The sequence below is a fragment of the Panthera onca genome, chromosome B3 (genome assembly GCF_046562875.1).
Source record: "Panthera onca isolate mPanOnc1 chromosome B3, mPanOnc1 haplotype 2, whole genome shotgun sequence".
Lineage (NCBI taxonomy): Eukaryota > Metazoa > Chordata > Mammalia > Carnivora > Felidae > Panthera > Panthera onca.
In genome coordinates, this window is record NC_138344.1 from 86,445,304 (window position 1) to 86,464,249 (window position 18,946).

Below are 18,946 nucleotides of genomic sequence, written 5' to 3' on the forward strand. Positions count from 1 at the left end.
AAGTAGGAATAACATGGAAGGTGTACTTCATCAAAGATGATTTTGAAAATTTAAATTTTCAGTTTCACATGTACAAAATCAACCAGTAAATGCTTCACTGATGAAATGAATTTTCTGAGGGATTATTATGGGAGATTCCAGGGTTATAATTTTAGTTTTTTTGTTTTTGTTGTTGTTTGTAATTGGAATAGCTTATTGTTTGTTGGTAGTAAATAGATTTTAGTATTGCATTGATTTATTCATATTACAAAGATAAATTATTGAATTGCTTGACTTGCTTAAAATAATCATATTCTAAATCCTAGATACTTGGCAAAGGTAATTGATAAATTTTATTTTCCTTTTAGGTCTCATTGAGTTGAGTCCTATACAGCAAGCACTCATTTATTCATTTTGTGAAAACCATGACAAGGCCATTCAGGTCTTGGATCGGATCACTTTGAACAGGCCTGAGCTCACCATGTATACTCTATTAGCAAAAGCCCAAATGAAAGCCAAGAAAATCAAGGTGAAAGTCTTGTGTATTATTTACTAAACCTATTAATAGAGTTTTTATATTGTGCTCAGCATGACAGCTTATATACTTTTTTTTTGCAGAACTAGATTATAACATTTATTTATTGATTCTTGTGTTAATTAACATCTGGGTTATTTCTTTTTATTTATTTTTCCTCTTAAGACTAGGGCTGCTATAAATATTCCTTTACATGTTTTCTGTTAACATGTGGAGTAGCTTTCCAGGATATATTCCTATGAATGGAATTGCTGGTATGTATAGAATGTGAATATTTAACTTCCAAGAAAATGGCATGTTGTTACATAGGGCTGTACCAATTTATGCTCCTACCTGTCATGTATGAATGTTCCTGTTGATGTCTATCCTCTACTGTAATTGGTTGTCAGACTTTGTTTTTGTCAATTTATTAGGTAAAAACTGATGTCTCATTGTGGTCTTAATTCACATTTCTCTGAGCACAGATTGAGCATCTTCTTATATGTTTGTTAATTGCTCATATTTCATGTTCTCTCAATTTCCTGCACATATTTTTTGTTTGTCTTGTTCTTATTGATTTTAGGCATTAAAAAATAAATTCTGTATATCAATCCTTGGTTGTCATGTATGCCACATATCTTCTTGTAATTTGTGGCTGGTTTTACAGAGGTTCTTAATTTTAATATAGTAGAATGTATCTATTTTTTTGTTTTACTGTTGTGGCTTTTAAACAATTCTTGTTTAAGAAGTTTTTCCCTCTCCCAAGGTCATACAGATATTCTTCCATATTTTCTTCTAAAAGTTTAAGTTTTGCTTTTTCTATTTAAGATCTTACTCTAACTTAAATTGATTTCTTTGAGTGTGAGATAGTGGTAACATTTTAATTTTTCCTATATGGATATTCAAATGTTCAAGTGTCATTTATTGGACTGTTCTCTCAAGCCAAAGATCTGAAGTGGTACAGCTGTCATATTATAAGTTTTCATGCATATGTGGCTCTGATTTGGGGCTGTCTATTCTTGTCTTTTGGTCAGTTTCTCTATCCCCAGCCCAATAGTACAATCTCTTAATTATTTTAGTTTTATTGTAATTATTGATATCTGGTAAAGCTAGCCCCTACACCATATTCTTCTCTAGGAAACTACTGGTTATTCTTGGGCCTTTATTCTTCTTCTATTTTATTTTATTTTATTATTTATTTATTTTAATTTACATCCACGTTAGTTAGCATGTAGTGCAATAATGATTTCAGGAGTAGAATCCAGTGATTCATCCCCTTCATATAACACCCAGTGCTCATCCCAAGTGTCCTCCTTAATGTCCCTTGCCCATCCCCCCTCCCACTACCTCTCCAGCAACCCTCAGTTCTCTATATTTAAGAGTCTCTTTTGTTTTGTCCCTCTCCCTGTTTTTATATTATTTTTGCTTCCCTTCCCTTATGTTCACCTGTTTTGTATCTTAAATTCCACATATGAGTGAAGTCATATGATATTTGTCTTCCTCTGATTAACTAATTTCGCTTAGCATAATACACTCTAGTTCCATCCATGTAGTTGGAAATGGCAAGATTTCATTCTTTTTGATTGAAGAGTAATACTCCATTGTGTGTGTATATATATGTATACACACACACACGCACACCACATCTTTATCCATTCATCTATCGATGGACATTTCCTTACTTTGGCTATTGTTGATAGCACTGCTATAAATATTGGGTGCATGTGTCCCTTCTAAACAGCACACCTGTATCCCGTGGATAAATGCCTAGTAGTGTAATTGCTGGGTCATAGAGTAGTTCTATTTTTAATTTTTTGAGGAATCTCCATACTGTTTTCCAGTGTGGCTACACAAGTTCACATTCCCACCAGCAGTCCAAAAGGATCCTCTTTCTCTGCATCCTCACCAACATCTGCCATTGCCTGAGTTGTTAATTTTAGCCATTCTGACAAGTGTGAGGTAGTGTCTCATTGTGGTTTTGATTTGTATTTCCCTGATGATAAGTGATGTGTTGTATGTTTTCATGTATCTGTTAGCCATCTGGATGTTTTCTTTGGAAAAGTATTCATGTCTTTTGCCCATTTCTTCAACGGATTATTTGTTTTTTGGGTGTTGAGTTTGAGTTCTTTATAGATTTTGGATATGTCATTTGCAAATATCTTCTCATATTCTGTCAGTTGCCTTTTGGTTTGGCTGATTGTTTCTGTTGCCATGCACAAACTTTTTATCTTGATGAGGTCCCAATAGTTAATTTATTTTAGCTTTTATTTCCCTTGTCTCTGGAGACATGTTGAGTAACAGGTTGCTGTGGCTGAGGTCAAAGAGGTTTTTACCTGCTTTTTTCTCTAGGATTTTGGTGTCTATCTTACATTTAGGTCTTTAATCCATTTTGAGTTTATTTTTGTGTATGGTGTAAGAAAGTGGTCCAGGTTCATTCTTCTGCTTGTGGCTTGTCCAGTTTTCCCACTGCCATTTGCTAAAGAGACAGTCTTCATTCCACTGGATATTCTTTCCTGCTTTGTCAAAGATTAGTTGGCCATAGGTTTGTGGGTCCATTTCTGGGTTCTCTATTCTGTTCCATTGATCTATGTGTCTGTTTTTGTGCTAGTACCATACTGTTTTAATGATTACAGCTTTGTAACACAGCTTGAAGTCCGGGATTGTGATGCTTCCAGCTTTGGTTTTCTTTTTCAGGATTGCTTTGGCTCTTCAGGGTCTTTCCTGATTCCATACAAAATTTAGGATTGTTTGTTCTAAGTCTATCAAGAATGCTGGTGTTATTTTGATAGAGATTGCATTGAATATGTAGATTGCTTTGGATAATATCAACATTTTAGCAATATTTGTTCTAATCTATGAACATGGAACATTTTTCCATTTTTTTGTGCCTTCTTCAATTTATTTCATAAATTTTCTATAGTTTTCAGTGTTTAGATTTTTCACCTCTTTGGTTAGGTTTATTCCTAGGTATTTTATGGTTTTTTTGTGCAACTGCCAATGGGATCAATTCCTTGATTTCTGTTTCTGCTGCTTCATTATTGGTGTATAGAAATGTAACTGAATGCAGAGCATTGATTTTATATCCTGTGACTTTGGTGAATTCATGGATCAGTTCCATCAGTTTTATGGTGGACTCTTTCTGGGTTTTCCATATAAAGTATCATGTCTGTGAAGAGTGAAAATTTGATTTCCTCCATCCTGATTTGGATGCCTTTCATTTCTTTTTGTTGTCTGATTGCTGAGGCTAAGACTTCCAGTACTGTGTTGAATAACAGTGGTGAGAGTGGATATCTCTGTCGTGTTTCTGACCTTAGGGGGAAAGATCTCAGTTTTTATGCACTGAGGATGATATTAGCAGTGGGTCTTTTGTATATGGCTTTTATGATCTTGAGGTATGATCTTTCTGTCTCTACTTTCTTGATGGTTTTTATCAAGAAAGGATGCTGTATTTTGTCAAATACTTTCTCTGCATCTATTGAGAGGATCATGTGATTCTTGTCCTTTCTTTTATTAATGTGATGTGTCACATTGATTGATTTGCAGATATTGAACCAGCCCTGCATCCCAGGTATAAATCCCACTTGATCATGGTGAGTAATTTTTTTAATGTATTGTTGGATCTGGTTGGCTAATATTTTTTGAGAATTTTTGCATCCATATTCATCAGGGAAATTGGTTGGTAGTTGTCCTTTTTAGTGGGGTCTTTGTCTGGTGTTGTAATCAAGGTAATGCTGGCTTCATAGAATGAGTTTGGAAGTTTTCCTTTCATTTCTAATTTTTGGAACAGATTCAAAAGAATAGGTGGTAACTCTTTTTTAAATATTTGGTAAAAGTCCCCTGGAAAGCCATCCAGCCCTGGCCTCTTGTTTTTTGGGAGATTTTGGATTACTAATTCCAGTTATTTACTGGTTATGGGTCTGTTCAACTTTCCTATTTCTTCTTGTTTCAGTTTTGCTAGTTTATATGTTTCTAGGAATTTGTATATTTCTTCCAGATTGCCCAACTTACTGGCATATAGTTGCTCATAATATTCTCTTATTATGGTTTGCATTTTGGGGTGTTGGTTGAGATCTCCCCTCTTTCATTCTTGATTTTATTTATTTGGGTCCTTTATTTTTTCTTTTTAATCAAACTGGCTAGGGATTTATCAATTTTGTTAATTCTTTCAAAGAACTAGCTCCTGATTTCATTGATCTAGTCTACTGTTGTTTTTTTTTTTTTTTTTCCGACAGCATTGAATTCTAATCTTTATTATTTCCTGTCTTCTGCTGGTTTTGGGTTTTATTTGCTGTTCTTTTTCCAACTCTTTAAAGTGTAAGGTTAGATTGCATATCTGAAACCTGTCTTCCTTCTTTAGGAAGGCCTGCATTGCTATATACCTCCCTCTTATGACCGCCTTTGCTGCGTCCCAGAGGTTTTAGGCTGTTATCATTTTCATTGGTTTCCATGTACTTTTTAATTTCTTCTTTAAATTATTGGCTAACCCATTCAGTCCTTACTAGGGTGTTCTTTAATCTCCAAGTATTCGTTGTCTTTTCAAATTTTTTCTTGTGGTTGATTTCAAGTTTCATAGCATTGTGGTCTGAGAATATGCGTGGTATGATCTCGATCTTTTTGTATTTGTTGAGGGCTGATTTGTGTCCCAGTATGTGTTCTATTCTGGAGAGTGTTCCATGTGCACTCAAGAACAATGTGTATTATGTTGCTTTAGAATGTAATGTTCTGAATATATCTATTAAGTCCGTTCGTTCAGTGTGTCATTGAAATCCATTGTTTCCTTATTGATTTTCTGCTTAAATGATATGTCCATTGCTGTGAGTGGGGTGTTGAAGGTCCTACTTTTATGATATTATTATCAATGAGTTTCTTTATGTTTAATTTATATTGGGTTTTTCCACGTTGGCATAAATGTTTACAATTGTTAGATATTCTTGGTGGATAGACCCCTTAATTATGATAAATGCCCTTCTTCATCTCTTGTTACAATATTTATTTTAAAATCCAGATTGTCTGATATAAGTGTGGCTACTCTGGCTTTCTTTTGTTGACCATTAGCATGATAGATGGTTCTCCATCCTCTTACCTTCAATGTGAAGGTGTCTTTAGGTCTAAAATGGGTCTCATGTTAACAGCATATAGGTGGACCTTATTTTCTTATCCATTCAGTGTTTTGTCCATTTACATTTAGAGTGAGTACCGAAAGATATGAATTTACTGCCACTGTGTTGCCTGTAGAGTTGGAGTTTCTTCTAGTGGTGTTCTCTGGTCATTTCTAGTCTCTATTACTTTTGGTCTTTTTTTGTTTTGTTTTATCTTTTCTACCCTCAGAGAGTCCCCCTTAAAATTTCTTGCAGGGCTGGCTTAGTGGTCACAAACTCCTTTCATTTTTGTTTGTCTGGGAAACTTTTTATCTCTCCTTCTATTTTGAATGACAGCCTTGCTGGATAAAGAATTCTTGGCTGCATATTTTTCTGATTCACCACACTGAATATATCCTGCCACACCTTTCTGGCCTGCCAAGTTTCTGTGGATAGGTCTGCTGCAAACCTAATCTGTCTTCCCTTGTTGGTTAGGGACTTTTTTTTCCCTTGCTGCTTTCATGATTCTCTCCTTGCCTGAGTAGTTTGTGAATTTGACTATGATATGCCTTGTTGATGGTCGGTTTTTGTTGAATCTAATGGGGGTCCTCTGTGCTTCCTGGATTTTGATGTCTGTGTCTTTCCCCAGGTTAGGAAAGTTTTCCACTATGACGTGTTCACAATACTTCTACCCCTATTTCTCTCTCTTCCTCTTCTGGGACCCCTATGATTCTGATGTTGTTTCTTTTTAATGAGTCACTGATATCTCTAATTATTAAATTGTGATCTTTTGCCTTTATCTCCCTTTTTTTTTCCTGCTTCATTATTCTCTATAAGTTTGTCCTCTATATTGCTGATTCTCTGTTCTGCCTCATCCATCCTTGCCGCCGCAGAATCCATCTGTGATTGCAGCTCAGTTATAGCAGTTTTTATTTCATTCTGCCTAGTTTTTACTTCTTGCAGAATGGGATTCTAATCTATTTTCAACTCCAGCTAGTATTCTTATTATCATGATTCTAAATTCTGGTTCAGACATCTTGCTTGTATCTGTGTTGGTTAAGTCCCTGGGCTGTTGTTTCTTTATGCTCTTTCTTTTGGGGTAAATTCCTTAGTTTCATCATTTTGAAGGGAGAAAAGGAATTAATGAGGTTGAAAAAATTAAAATTAAAATTTTAAAGTTAAACTTAAAATTTGTAAATTAAAGTTAAAATTAAATTAAAGTTTTCTGCTATGATTTGCTACCGTAAACCTTCTCCTCTTTTTTCTCTCTCTTCATCTTCTGGGATGCCTATGATTTGGATGTTATTCCTTTTTAATAAGTCACTAAGTTCTTTAATTCTTGTATCATGCTCTTTTGCCTTAGTTTCCCTCTTTTTTCGGGATTATTCTCCATAATTTTGTCTTCTATTTCACAGATTCACTGCTGTGCTTCATCCATCCTTGCCACGTGGCATCCATTTGAGATTGTGTCTCAGTTATAGCATTTTTAATTTCATCCTCACTGAATTTCACCTCTTATTTCTGCAGAAAGGGATTCTATGCTTTTTTCAACCCCAGCTAGTATTCTTATCATGATTCTAAATTCTAGGTCAGACATCTTGCTTATGTCTGTGTTGATAAAGTCCCTGGCTGTCATTTCTTCCTGTTCTTCCTTTTGGGGTGAATTTCTTCATTTTGTCATTCTGGAGGAAGAAAAAAATATAAATAAAACATTAAGTTGAAAATTGAAAAACAACACAAAAAAGTCAAATAAAGGAAGCTGGATCCTAGGTGTGTTTTGGTTTGGTTGTTGAAAGAAGCTTGATAGAATAGAGCAAAAAGGGAAAGAAAAGAAAAGAAGAAAAAAAGAAAATGTTTAAAAATTAAAACAAATGTATACCATAAAATAGAATAAAATGAAATGAAGAAAGTAAAATAGAATAAAAAGTCTATAAAAAATTAAAATATGGTAAAAAGAATTAAAAAATAAAAAGAAAACAGAAAATGAAAATAAAATTTTCTCCTTGTATCCAAGAAAAAGAAAAGAAAAACAAAAATCAAAAAACAAATAGATGGACCAGCAAACAGAATGAAATCTGAAATTACATTCAATTTCCCCTAGAAGTCAAAGTATGAAGCACTTTATAGTCTACACTAAGCAGGCAGAAAGACGTATGGTGGTGCTCTAGGCCCTGAGCTTGGTTGGTGCAATTGGATTGGGCTTGGTGTAATGGCTCCTTTCTCCACTGCATGGCGCTGCTTAGCTTACTGGGGTGTATCGTTGTGGTGCATGTGTGCATGTATGCACATGCATGGGAAAGGTGAAAATTCAGAATTTTCTTTGAATTGTATTCAATCTCTAGATTATTTTAGGGAGAATTGACACCTTTATGATATTGAATTTGTTTTTGGAATATTCTGACATTTTCTTAAAAATTAAACAAAAAATTATTTATATTGGAGGGAGAGTGAAAGATTGTGTGCAAGTGGGAGAGGGGCAGAGAGAGATGGAGACAGAATCTGAAGTAGGCTCCACGCTCTGAGCTGTCAGCACAGAGCCCAATGCGGGGCTCAAACTCATGAACCATGAGATCCTTTCCTTAGTCAAAGTCAGATGCTCAACTGACTGAGCCACCCAGGCACCCCTCTTATGTTTACTTTAACCTCCTCTCCTCCACTTATTGCTCTATAGAAATCTGGAATTACCTTTGATTGCCCTGTTCTATCCAATCAATAGTGATGTTCTCTTGATTCTTTCTAAATATCTCTCAGTTCTACTTCCTTTCTCCATTTCTGTGGTCTTTATCTTAATCCAGAACATATTTTTATTTTACTAGAATGATAGCAACACTGTTGCATTCTTCTAAGCTTTATCCACATAACAGCTGCAGTATTATTTTTAGAACATAAATATGCCTTACTTGGGTACCCCTCTAGATCTTCCCCGGGAGTCTTTTCAGAGAAGTGAAGAAGAGACAGGTAGGACATCAACTAGCTATGAGAGGAAGCAGAAGGAAGTGAAGATGTATTTACTTTAATTTAAATGGGATGGAAGACTTTGTGGACTCAAAGAGACAGTGAAGGGGCAGTGACCCAGAAGAGGAAGGAAATAACTTGTGTTCAGGCAGAGCAGAAGGAGTAGGGGTCAAGGACACAGCTTGAGGAATCTAATTCCTTCTGAATTAAAATTAGAAATTTCAGAAGGAATTTCTCCTTCTGAAAAGGAGAAGAATAGAAACCATTCAAAGTCAGGAGAGAAAAAAATGGAAATGGAAGAAGATATAGATGTGTTGAAAAGTAAAAATGAGGAAAATGGAGAAAGAAGGTGATGTATTTTTTCTATGGCAAGGTCAAGTGCTGAGAATAAGGATGGAAAGATGGATGTTGAAGTTATATGTGAAATAGATGCTAAGTGGAAGCACAAAGGACACTTAGCATATCCAAGCTAAATCTCGTTGTTTATTTAGTAATTTAATATGATTAAGAAAATGGTCTAAAGAGTCACAAATATTTATATTTCCATAAATATATCTGTTAGCTAATTATAAAAAAGTCATTTCTATCTAGAAAATTGAATTTTTTTCATTAGCAAATTTCAACTATTTTGACTAGTTTAAATGGGTGATTTATTTTAAAATTTATGTATTTATTCTGAGAGAGAGTGAGGGAGAGAGTGAGTGGGGGAGAGACACACACACAGAGAGAGAGAGAGAGAGAGAGAGAGAGAGAGAGAGAGAGAGAGAAAATCTGTACTGACAGTGCAGAGCCTGATGTGGGGTTCAAACCCATGAAATATGAGAACATGACCTGAGCTGAAATCAAGAGTCAGACACTTATCTGACTGAGCCGCTCAGGTGCCCCTAAGAGGGTGATTTTTGATGTTAGTTTATTTTCTGGTGCCAGTGGATTCCCATTAAGAGCACAGTAGGACAGGGGCACCTGGGTGGCTCAGTCGGTTAAGCGGCTGACCTTGGCTCAGGTCATGATCTCGCGGTCTGTGAGTTCGAGCCTCGCGTCGGGCTCTGTGCTGACAGCTCAGAGCCTGGAGCCTGTTTCAGATTCTGTGTTTCCCTCTCTCTGACCCTCCCCCGTTCATGCTCTGTCTCTCTGTCTCAAAAATAATAAACGTTAAAAAAATTATAAAGAGCACAGTAGGACAAAATAAAGTTTGATTAAAACCACATCAGATATTATCATTGGAAATCTTTTACTATTTAATAGCTGTTCAGTATTTCTTTCAGGAAAATTACTGAAAAACTGGTCATAAACTAGTCTATAACTTTAAGCTGATTTTATACTACAAGAAAATAGCCTTAATAATTTAGAAATTATAGTATCAAAAGTACATATCTATAAGTCTGCTTAAGTAGCAGATTTAGGAGATACACCTTGTTGGGATTCCCTGCCATCAGACTCCCTGCTTGGGTCCTCAGCTGGTGGTGCACTGACAAGGCCTGTGTCCTACTGTGGCCTACTGTGAAATGAGAGTAGGGCTGCATGCTTAGCATTCTTTTTAACGTTTAAGGCTGTCATGTTAAATAAATCTTAAAGCATTCCCTTCCATGTTTTTTTTTTAATCATTCTAGGAAGCTATGAAAATGTTTAAAAAGGCGTTGGATATCTTTTCTCATTCTGATAAAGGACCAAATGCCATAGCAGCTTCAGCAGACTGTCTGTATAACTTGGGCCTTTGTTACATGGAGGAAGGCAACATACAAATGGTATTTTGTGTATTTAGGGGCATAGGTTTTTTGTGATTTTGGAAATTGATTTCTTGAATTCAGTTCTATTTCTGAAGGCTACCTATACAGCGATTGACTAGACCAAAGTTTCTTATAAAGGTTGGCTTAATACAATCAGTCTGCACCCTGCAATGCCTGCTATATCATTTTATTTACTCGGTACCTTTTATTTGATGTTGGTTTGCCAACAGTATTCCAAAGACTAATGTGTGTTTCCCACCGAAACAATAAATCTAACTGTAAGAAATTGTTATAGCAGAATATTTTCATCACATTAACATGAATTTACTCATTAAATTGTAAACATTTTAAATTGAGTGCTTCTGAGTAATACTATAGAATAAATAGAACATGAGTAGGATACTAATTTCTTTTATTGACAGCTGAACAATTCATATCAGATTGAAACTGGTTATTAAGATGGTCAGATTCATTGAAAGCCAGTTGACTCAGTTATTATGTATTGATCCAATATTTGGCTAATTTATATAATTCTCCATTTTAAAATTGTCAATGATGTGACAAATAAGTAATACAATTGATATTTTACAGTGGCTAATGTTAGATATTCCATAACTGAATCTCCCTATACACAGGCATAGACACAGATGCGCACACACACACACACACACACACACACACACACACACACACACCATTCCAGTCTTTGTATTTAGGGGTGTTTGAAACTTGAATCTCCATAAACTTGAAGAAGAGTTGCACTTGATGAGTTGTTCCATTAAGAAATTCCAATAAATATAAAATTAATTATAAATACTTTCTGTGTTTTTAGTCCTTTTGGACAACCAGAGCAAACCAACATTTGCTTTACAACATTGGGGAAATTTTTAGAGTTCCATTGTTCAGAAATGTCATTACTATGTACCTGCTATGGTTCTTGGGCCCTCATAGAAAATAAATGTACTGGTTGTGATTTCTTTGAAGAAACACATTATGAAGAATAACAATTAAAATTACACCTCCAAAAGTATTGGTATCTAACAACATGGATTATATAGATATCAGTTTGGGAGTAAAGGAACCTATAAATTATAGTAATAAACCTGACTTGTTTATATTACTTTTGTTTTCTCCACGAATTTCACTGGAAAATGTATTTAAAATGACCAAAAATAAGTGAAAACTTTTAAACAATTGTTATACAATGTAATTTATTAACATTTTAAGTTAATCTGTTCTACTCCCTAAATGATTTTCTTTTTAACAATATACTCTCCTAGGCTTTTGATTGTTTTACAAAAGCTGTGAAAGCAAATCCTGATTTTGCAGAAGGCTTTTATCAACGTGGTCTTTGTAAAGTAAAACTTAACAAGGATAGCTCGGTCCTGGATTTTAATCGTGCAATTACCCTCAATCCAAAACATTATCAGGTATTTAAATGAACAGTTTCAGTGATTTGGAGAGTGTGTTAAATTTGCTAAAACTATTCAAGCCTTTATACGTTGTTGTTGTTAGTTAGCAAGAATCAGTTACTTATACCTACTTCTTAGCCAACTGTGTTTTGATAATCCATATATCTGTATTTCCCTTTGAACTAAAGATGTTATTTCCAACAGTGATATGTTATATGTAAAGGTGCTTTTTGAATTGTGATGTTTATAAGTATTGTTAATATTTTACTATACCTATTAATAATTATAATTTTATATACTGTTATTAATTTCATTTACTTCTTACTTTGCTATCACATTTATTCTTGCCTTTTAAGAGGCTGGAGAGATGACACAAGATTGCATCTTGATTTTAAAAGCCTATGAAATTTGAATATGGACTAAATATTAGATGATTTTAAGGAAATACTATTAATTTTGTTAGATATATAATGATAGGGTGCTTATGTAAGAGAATGTTTACATAGTGGAAAACTCGGGGGTGAAGTATCATGTCTACAACTTATTTTTAAATAATTCAGAAAAAAATAGATACAACAAATATTGCAAAATAATAATTATTGAATCAAGATGGTAGTCATATGGATGTTCATTATACTATTTTTTCTATTATTTTATATATTTGAAATATTTTCTAATAAAAGAGAGTGGGAAAAAAGACTATATTTTATATAATCTTTGGGTGGCATGGATTTGTTCAAACTATTACATATTTTGGGGGAATTGATGCTTTTACTAAAACTTCCATTCTTGCTTTCCTCTGCTCTTTCTCTGAAAAGGCGTATCTAAGCCGAGTAGCCTTCTATGGTTTAAAAGGAAGATACTCCAAAGCAATCTTGAATTGTAATGAGGCCATCAAAATTTATCCTCAGAGTGTGCGTGCCTATATCTACAGAGGAGTTCTGAAATACTACAACAAGGTAGGGTGGTTTCCTGCCTTGTTAACTGAGATTTTAGAGTGCTCTGGTGCCAAGTTATGACTTGCTTCCTTTTTTTCTCTGTGAGAGGAGAACTGCCAAGGTATAAAGGACAGAACTGCATAAGACACTTTATACTTTTTTCACAAAATAGTGATATTTATTTTTGACATTTGTATTTTGAATAACACTTATTATTTATCTGATTAAGAAAATAGTGTATATTTATTATAGAATTTGGAAAGTACACAGGGGAATAAAGGGAAAGATAAAATCACTTACTATCCCCACCATCGAATGAAAATTCCAGAGGGCATTTTGGTGTATTTACATTTAGTCTTTTTTCCCCTGGGGGGGAATATATATATATATATATAAATATATATAAATATATATATATATATAAAAAATCCAAAATTGGGATTATGCTACCTATAAATTTGTTGTGCCTTGCTTGTCACAATAGTTGAGGGTACCATTTTTAACAACTGAATAATATTCTACCATATTTTATTCTTAATCACTTTATTGTTGGACATTTGGATTGTTTTAAATATTTTACTATTTTACTATATTACTATCTTCATACTGTTACACTGAAAACAAAGTCATTGCTTGAGTTTATGATTGATTCTTAAGTGGAAATTACTGGATCAAAGGGTGTGAGCAGTACCATTGATATCTGATACTTCATGGAATACATTGTTTCTCCCTACTTTTCTTTTCTGACCTTTCTTTGTAACTATTTCATATGAAATACTTTGCAAATAATGCCTGAAAGCAAAGGTAAGACCTTGTATTACATGTTAATTCCATGAAAATTACTATCTATAGAAATGAGTGATCTAAGGTATCAGGAAAGCATCAAAGAGGAAGTGAAGGAGAACATGGGTAGGTAACATGGCGATTATGTGATCTAACAGTAAGAGTGACAGAAGGAAGCTCTGATGAATATTTGCTGGATGAATATGGCTTATTTCTCTTTTACTAATAAGAAGTATAATTTTTTTTTTGCTTTATAGCAATATTGGCAATAAAATAATTATCTAAGTTAAAGTTGTTTGTATATTGAATTTTATTTGAAGGTAGGAGAAACATTATTATAATAATTCCTATCAAAAGATCTTCTTAATTAACTCTATGAAAAATTAGGTTACTTGTCTTAATTTCAAATGATACGCAGGATGGTTGAATGAGTGTTCAAAAAATTCTGATAGAATCAAGAACTTATTTTACAATTAAATTTCATTCCATTATGATTAACCCTTGTTATCTAATTATTTTTTTCTTTGTAGACTTATAAGCTAGCAATTACAGATTTAACTACAGCTATCAACATGGACAAAAACAGTTACATAGCATTTTATAACAGAGCCTTATGTTATACCAAGATAAGTGAGCTTCGAATGGTAAGATGACCATTTTAGTAAACAACATGTTAATGCATTTGTAAACACATTTAAAGTATGTGTAAAACATGTTCTTCTTATTTCTGTTACAATTTTGAAAAATAATTCCTATGGAAATACACACACACACACACGCACACGCACACACACACACACTTGAGAAACCAAAGAACCATTTCAAAGAATATTTAGTGTTTTTGTTGGTCCTCACCAAATATTTTTATACCAATCTCTGCAATGTCAAATGAAAATGACTTTTACAATGCTTATATAAGCATTTAAAGGCATTTATAAATTAAAATCTATTGCATAATTCTCACTTGAGTAAATGTTTCTACTGATACACTGCTTGCAGAATTTTTAAGCAGTGATCACTAGCAATATTGTTGCTTTAAAATCTCAACATTAGCCAGAACAGTTTGTCAGGGTGTTTTTTGTTTTTTGGTTTGTTTTTTGTTTTTTTTTTGTACACTGTTCAGACCATGGGCACAGCAGGGAGTTTTGAATGATGGTTTCCAAGACTGGGACCAGTGACCAGTATTGCCTGTGTATTTATTATGAAGCCGTAACTAAAGGCTACAGTAACCATTTTTCTCAATTTGTCATGATCCCCCTTCTACCAGTGCAAGGCCTCTTTTGTATTTTCTAATCTTCCCCATCTCTTTCCTACTCTTGTAGGTTTGGTCCTTTTCCAGTGGAGATTCCTCACTGGCCAGCTGGTCTCAGTCTGTTAGTGTTCTGTCCCATCCTCTTGCTTCCCTTTCTCTGTTGCCTGCTTGTCTTCCTTTTTTTCTCTCTACTTCCATAGCCAGTGAAACATTCCTTTAAAAAACTACATCACATTCCTGCTGTTCTGTGTGGATACACTCCTCCAATCTCCTTGAAATTTGGACAGTTAAATCTGTTTAAAGCATTTGGAGATTTAGAAATTTATTTGCTATGGAAGGGAAAAAGTTGAGAACCATTTTTTCTACCTAAGGACTGTAGAATTCCTGGTAACCAGTCTGTCAGGTTTCCTCCAGAAATGTTGACAAATGAATAACTAATTTTTAACAAAGGAGTTGTTAAGATTCTAAGAGCTAATTAAAGGATCATTTATCAGAGAAACCTGCATAGCAGGTGTCTTTGACAACTCCCTCCCCACCCCCATTCCTGCCTTTTCTGGGTAATTCTGAAGCCACAAACAATGGACTGGGTAGGGGCAGGGAACTCCCATTTTTGTTATCTCTGATATATAACAAAGTCAGTGTTCTATGAATGGGAAAAATGTAAAACTACCTAGAGACCTAACTAGAATAATAACATATTGGTTATGTTAGAGCTGCTCTGTACCCAACACATTTCATCCCATTGAGTCATTTTACAGAGGAGGAAATGAAAGTAGGGAGAAGTTAGAAACACAACCAAATCCCAGAGAGAGTAGAGACCTGCATTGGTATTCACAGGTTTGTTTGCTTCTGGTTAACAGTCTTTAGGTGGCTTTGTAAAACCATCTGACATCGAGCATGTGGACCGGATGTCATTTAACAGTGTCACCTCCTCTCTTTTTGTCTACCTCCCTGTTTCTCAGGGAGAAACAGTGATTCCTGCCATCACTAGACTGAGGAAACCCAAGTATCTTTCTGTAGAAAATGTACTTAGGCTTTCTTCCAAGATATACTTTCATAAAAACTAACAAAAGGTGAATTCTGCTTTCTACCACCGTGTATTAATATAAGTAACAGTTACCACTTACTTAGGGCTTATTGGGTAACAAACACAGGGCTAAATCCTTTACCAACATAAAGTCAAATATTTTTAAGTGGACTTTTACAACAACAGTATGATAAATTACCTCCCAGTTTTGCAGAAGAAGAAACTGAGGCTTAGTGTTAAGCAATTTTCCCAAGACTGAAAAGCTAAGTAAAAATAGCAGAGGCACGATCCAAATCCTGCTCATTGACCTTCATGAAATCTCATTTCCCAGCTTCTGTTTCCTCTTGTGTCACATATTCAGTTGCTTAGTGGATCTCTAAGGCATCTTACAGATTTTACATTCTGTTATTCTGTGAAAGGAAAATTGCTAACATTCTAGTTTTGTTTTTGTTTTATAAGTATTATGAATTATTTTTACAGCCCTGGCATAGGCCCACTGATAATTATGTCACAATGAACATATAGGACCTTTAATTGTACAGTTCTTTTAGACACTTGAGTGCCTAGTAATGAAACACTAGAGAAGGACCAATGAGCAAATAGCAAAATAATATTATTTGCATTTTCAGTTAGTATGTACTACAAGTGTGTAAGTTTTGGCCCTTTTCTGATGAAACCATATGGACAAAATATTCATCAGGAAAATGAGTTAAAAGATTTAGTTCCAACCCAAATTTGCCATATTCCTGGTACCTGGCATAGAGTAGATGACCAGTAAAAACATACTTAGTCAGTGAATAATATAATTTAAAAAGATTAAAGTAATGGAGAAAGGTCCTATGAGTTGATCATTCTTAGTTTAGAATAATGTCTTACAGAACACAAATATGCTTATCAAAGTGCTTATCAAAAGAGTGCTTATTTGTTGTGTATTAAAATCTATTTACATTGATTCATGATTTATTCAACAAAAATTTATCTGATTTCTATTATGTACAGGCACTGAACTAGTTACTGGCTTTACAATGGTGAGCAAAATAGATAAGCTCTACCTCCATAAAGCTTAGGTTTCAGTGAGGAAAACAATAAAACACTAAAAAGAAATTAAATTTTAAAAGGTAGCAAGTGCTCTGCTTTCATGTCAACAGTCATTTGGTGAAACTACTGAGGTGAGGGAGGGTGTTGCATGCCCCCCCACCAAACCATACACAATAAAAATGCTTAGAAGCGTTTCACAGATAACATGTGAAAAGCGAGCAGAGTGTGGACCATTTATTAAAGCATAGCAGTATCTATAACACTTAGTTAAGGGGACCCTTTAAATCTAAATGACTATTTTTGGCCATAAATGTACGTCATATTAAAGAACTGATGTGAGGTCCTAGTTTGGGCATAAACACATTTGTTCATTGCCAGTGTAGTGAGACTCTAGAATTGAATCCAGGTTGTAAGTGGTTATTTTATTTTTAGGCATTAACAGATTATGGCATTGTGCTGCTTCTTGATGCTGGAGAAACTGTGATGTTAAACACCTTCATTAACCGTGGACTCATCTATGTAGAGTTAGAGCAGTATACTTTCGCATTGGAGGTAAACCTTGTTTCCTTGCAAAAATGAACCTACTTGATATTGCATGTTCTGTTCTGAAAACTAGTGAACAAGTTTCTTTTGGTATCAAATGGCAATATTAATGAGCAATAACAACTTTAGCAAGAATTGTATTGAAGTACTTTGAATGAATAAGAGAATCTTTGCCAAGAAATCGTGTATGTTTACTTTGATTACAGGGAAACATCTAATATGTAAAAAAAAAAAATGTTTCTGATTTGATGAAGTATCAAAACACTCACCTTTCCCCAGGGAATATTTTGGCTACACACAAAACTCAATTATTTGGCAAATAGAATGACGTATTGATTTATTTTGCTGCTTAGTGATAATTCTTTCTCGTTCACAATTTTCCTCATTCCCCATTGACAATATATCAAAATAAATCTGTTTGTTTTGTTTAGGGCAGAAAATAGGTGCTCAAAATAGGCTACTGGGAATAGACTTTTTAGTGGAAACAGGCACTCAGAATTGCAATGGAAGATAGCATCTGTAGTGTATCAGAAGAAAAACAGGTGGTTTAAAATGTATTTTAATAATTAATTATTGGGGCACCAGGGTGGCTCAGTTGGTTAAGCCTCCGACTTCGGCTCAGGTCATGATCTCGCGGTTCATGAGTTCCAGCCCTGCGTCGAGCTCTGTGCTGACAGCTCAGAGCTTGCTTCGGGTTCTCTGTCTCCCTCCCTCTCTGCCCCTCCCCTGCTTGTGCTCTGTCTGGCTCTCTGTCTCTCTCTGTCTCTCCCTCTCAAAAATAAACATTAAAAAATAAAAAAAATAATTATTAGTTATATTTAAACAAAATTCACTATTATCATTTTTATCTTATTTGTATTTTCTGTTTTAAATTAATTTTGGAATTGATATGAGGCAAAAATTAAATAGCAATTTGAGGGTTGTAGTTAAATAGTGGCAGTTTTGCTTTTGTGTGTCTGAAGAACCACAACAGAATAATATGGAGTGGAGTGGTCCCTAATTTTTTCACCTCCAGACATGGCTTATATTATTTTCCTATGCCTGGGAGCCATCTTTGGAGATTCTGCCCCCCTCCCCCCCCAGAATTACTTATTGTTAAGGAAGTGCCTGAGAAACCTTATTCTAGGCAATTTATACTGTGATGAAATGCAGTTTCAAGATTTGAACTCCTTCAGGTTTTGGTTTTGAGATACACCATTCAGAATTCTCTCAGGTAGGTAGAGCTCCATCACTTCTTTGGAGTAGGCAAGTAAGCTCTGGAACTCTGGGCACCAGTGTTGGGGTGGAGCAAGTGAGGACAGTAGGGGTTGGGAGCAAAATACCTCAGCTGCTGGAGAATTTAATACAGGACCCGTGTTATTTAACAAGTACGTATTTATTTAGTACTTAATAAAATCTTTCAACTAAGAAGTACTGGGGCAAGATTTGAGCTCCGATCTTTCTTGATTCCAAATCCTATGTTCTCTCTGAAAAAGCAGAGTACTGGCATTGGCATTGAAGCCTTGGGAATCAGGAAGACCAGAGTTCCAGTTCTTGAGGACCTCATGGTCTCAGGGGAATCATTCTGGACCCTTCTCTTTCTTTACCCCACATCTAACTCATGAGCAAGTCCAATCAGCTCTACTGTCAAAGCATATTTTGAATTCATCACTTCTCATTTTTGCCACTGCTGTCCTCCCAATTCAGGCCTTTGCCATCTC

General features: G+C 34.7%; 1 protein-coding gene across 1 annotated transcript in view; it reads left to right on the plus strand.

Annotated features, from left to right (window-relative positions):
• TTC6 (tetratricopeptide repeat domain 6) overlaps window positions 1–18,946 on the plus strand; it is a 201,928-nt gene that overhangs the window by 158,722 nt on the left and 24,260 nt on the right. Inside the window, exons 21-26 of the mRNA XM_060619579.3 lie at window positions 348–508; window positions 10,137–10,271; window positions 11,534–11,683; window positions 12,484–12,624; window positions 13,917–14,030; window positions 17,136–17,255. Coding sequence (XP_060475562.3) covers window positions 348–508; window positions 10,137–10,271; window positions 11,534–11,683; window positions 12,484–12,624; window positions 13,917–14,030; window positions 17,136–17,255 — 821 coding nt within the window. The remainder of the gene's footprint in view (window positions 1–347; window positions 509–10,136; window positions 10,272–11,533; window positions 11,684–12,483; window positions 12,625–13,916; window positions 14,031–17,135; window positions 17,256–18,946) is intronic.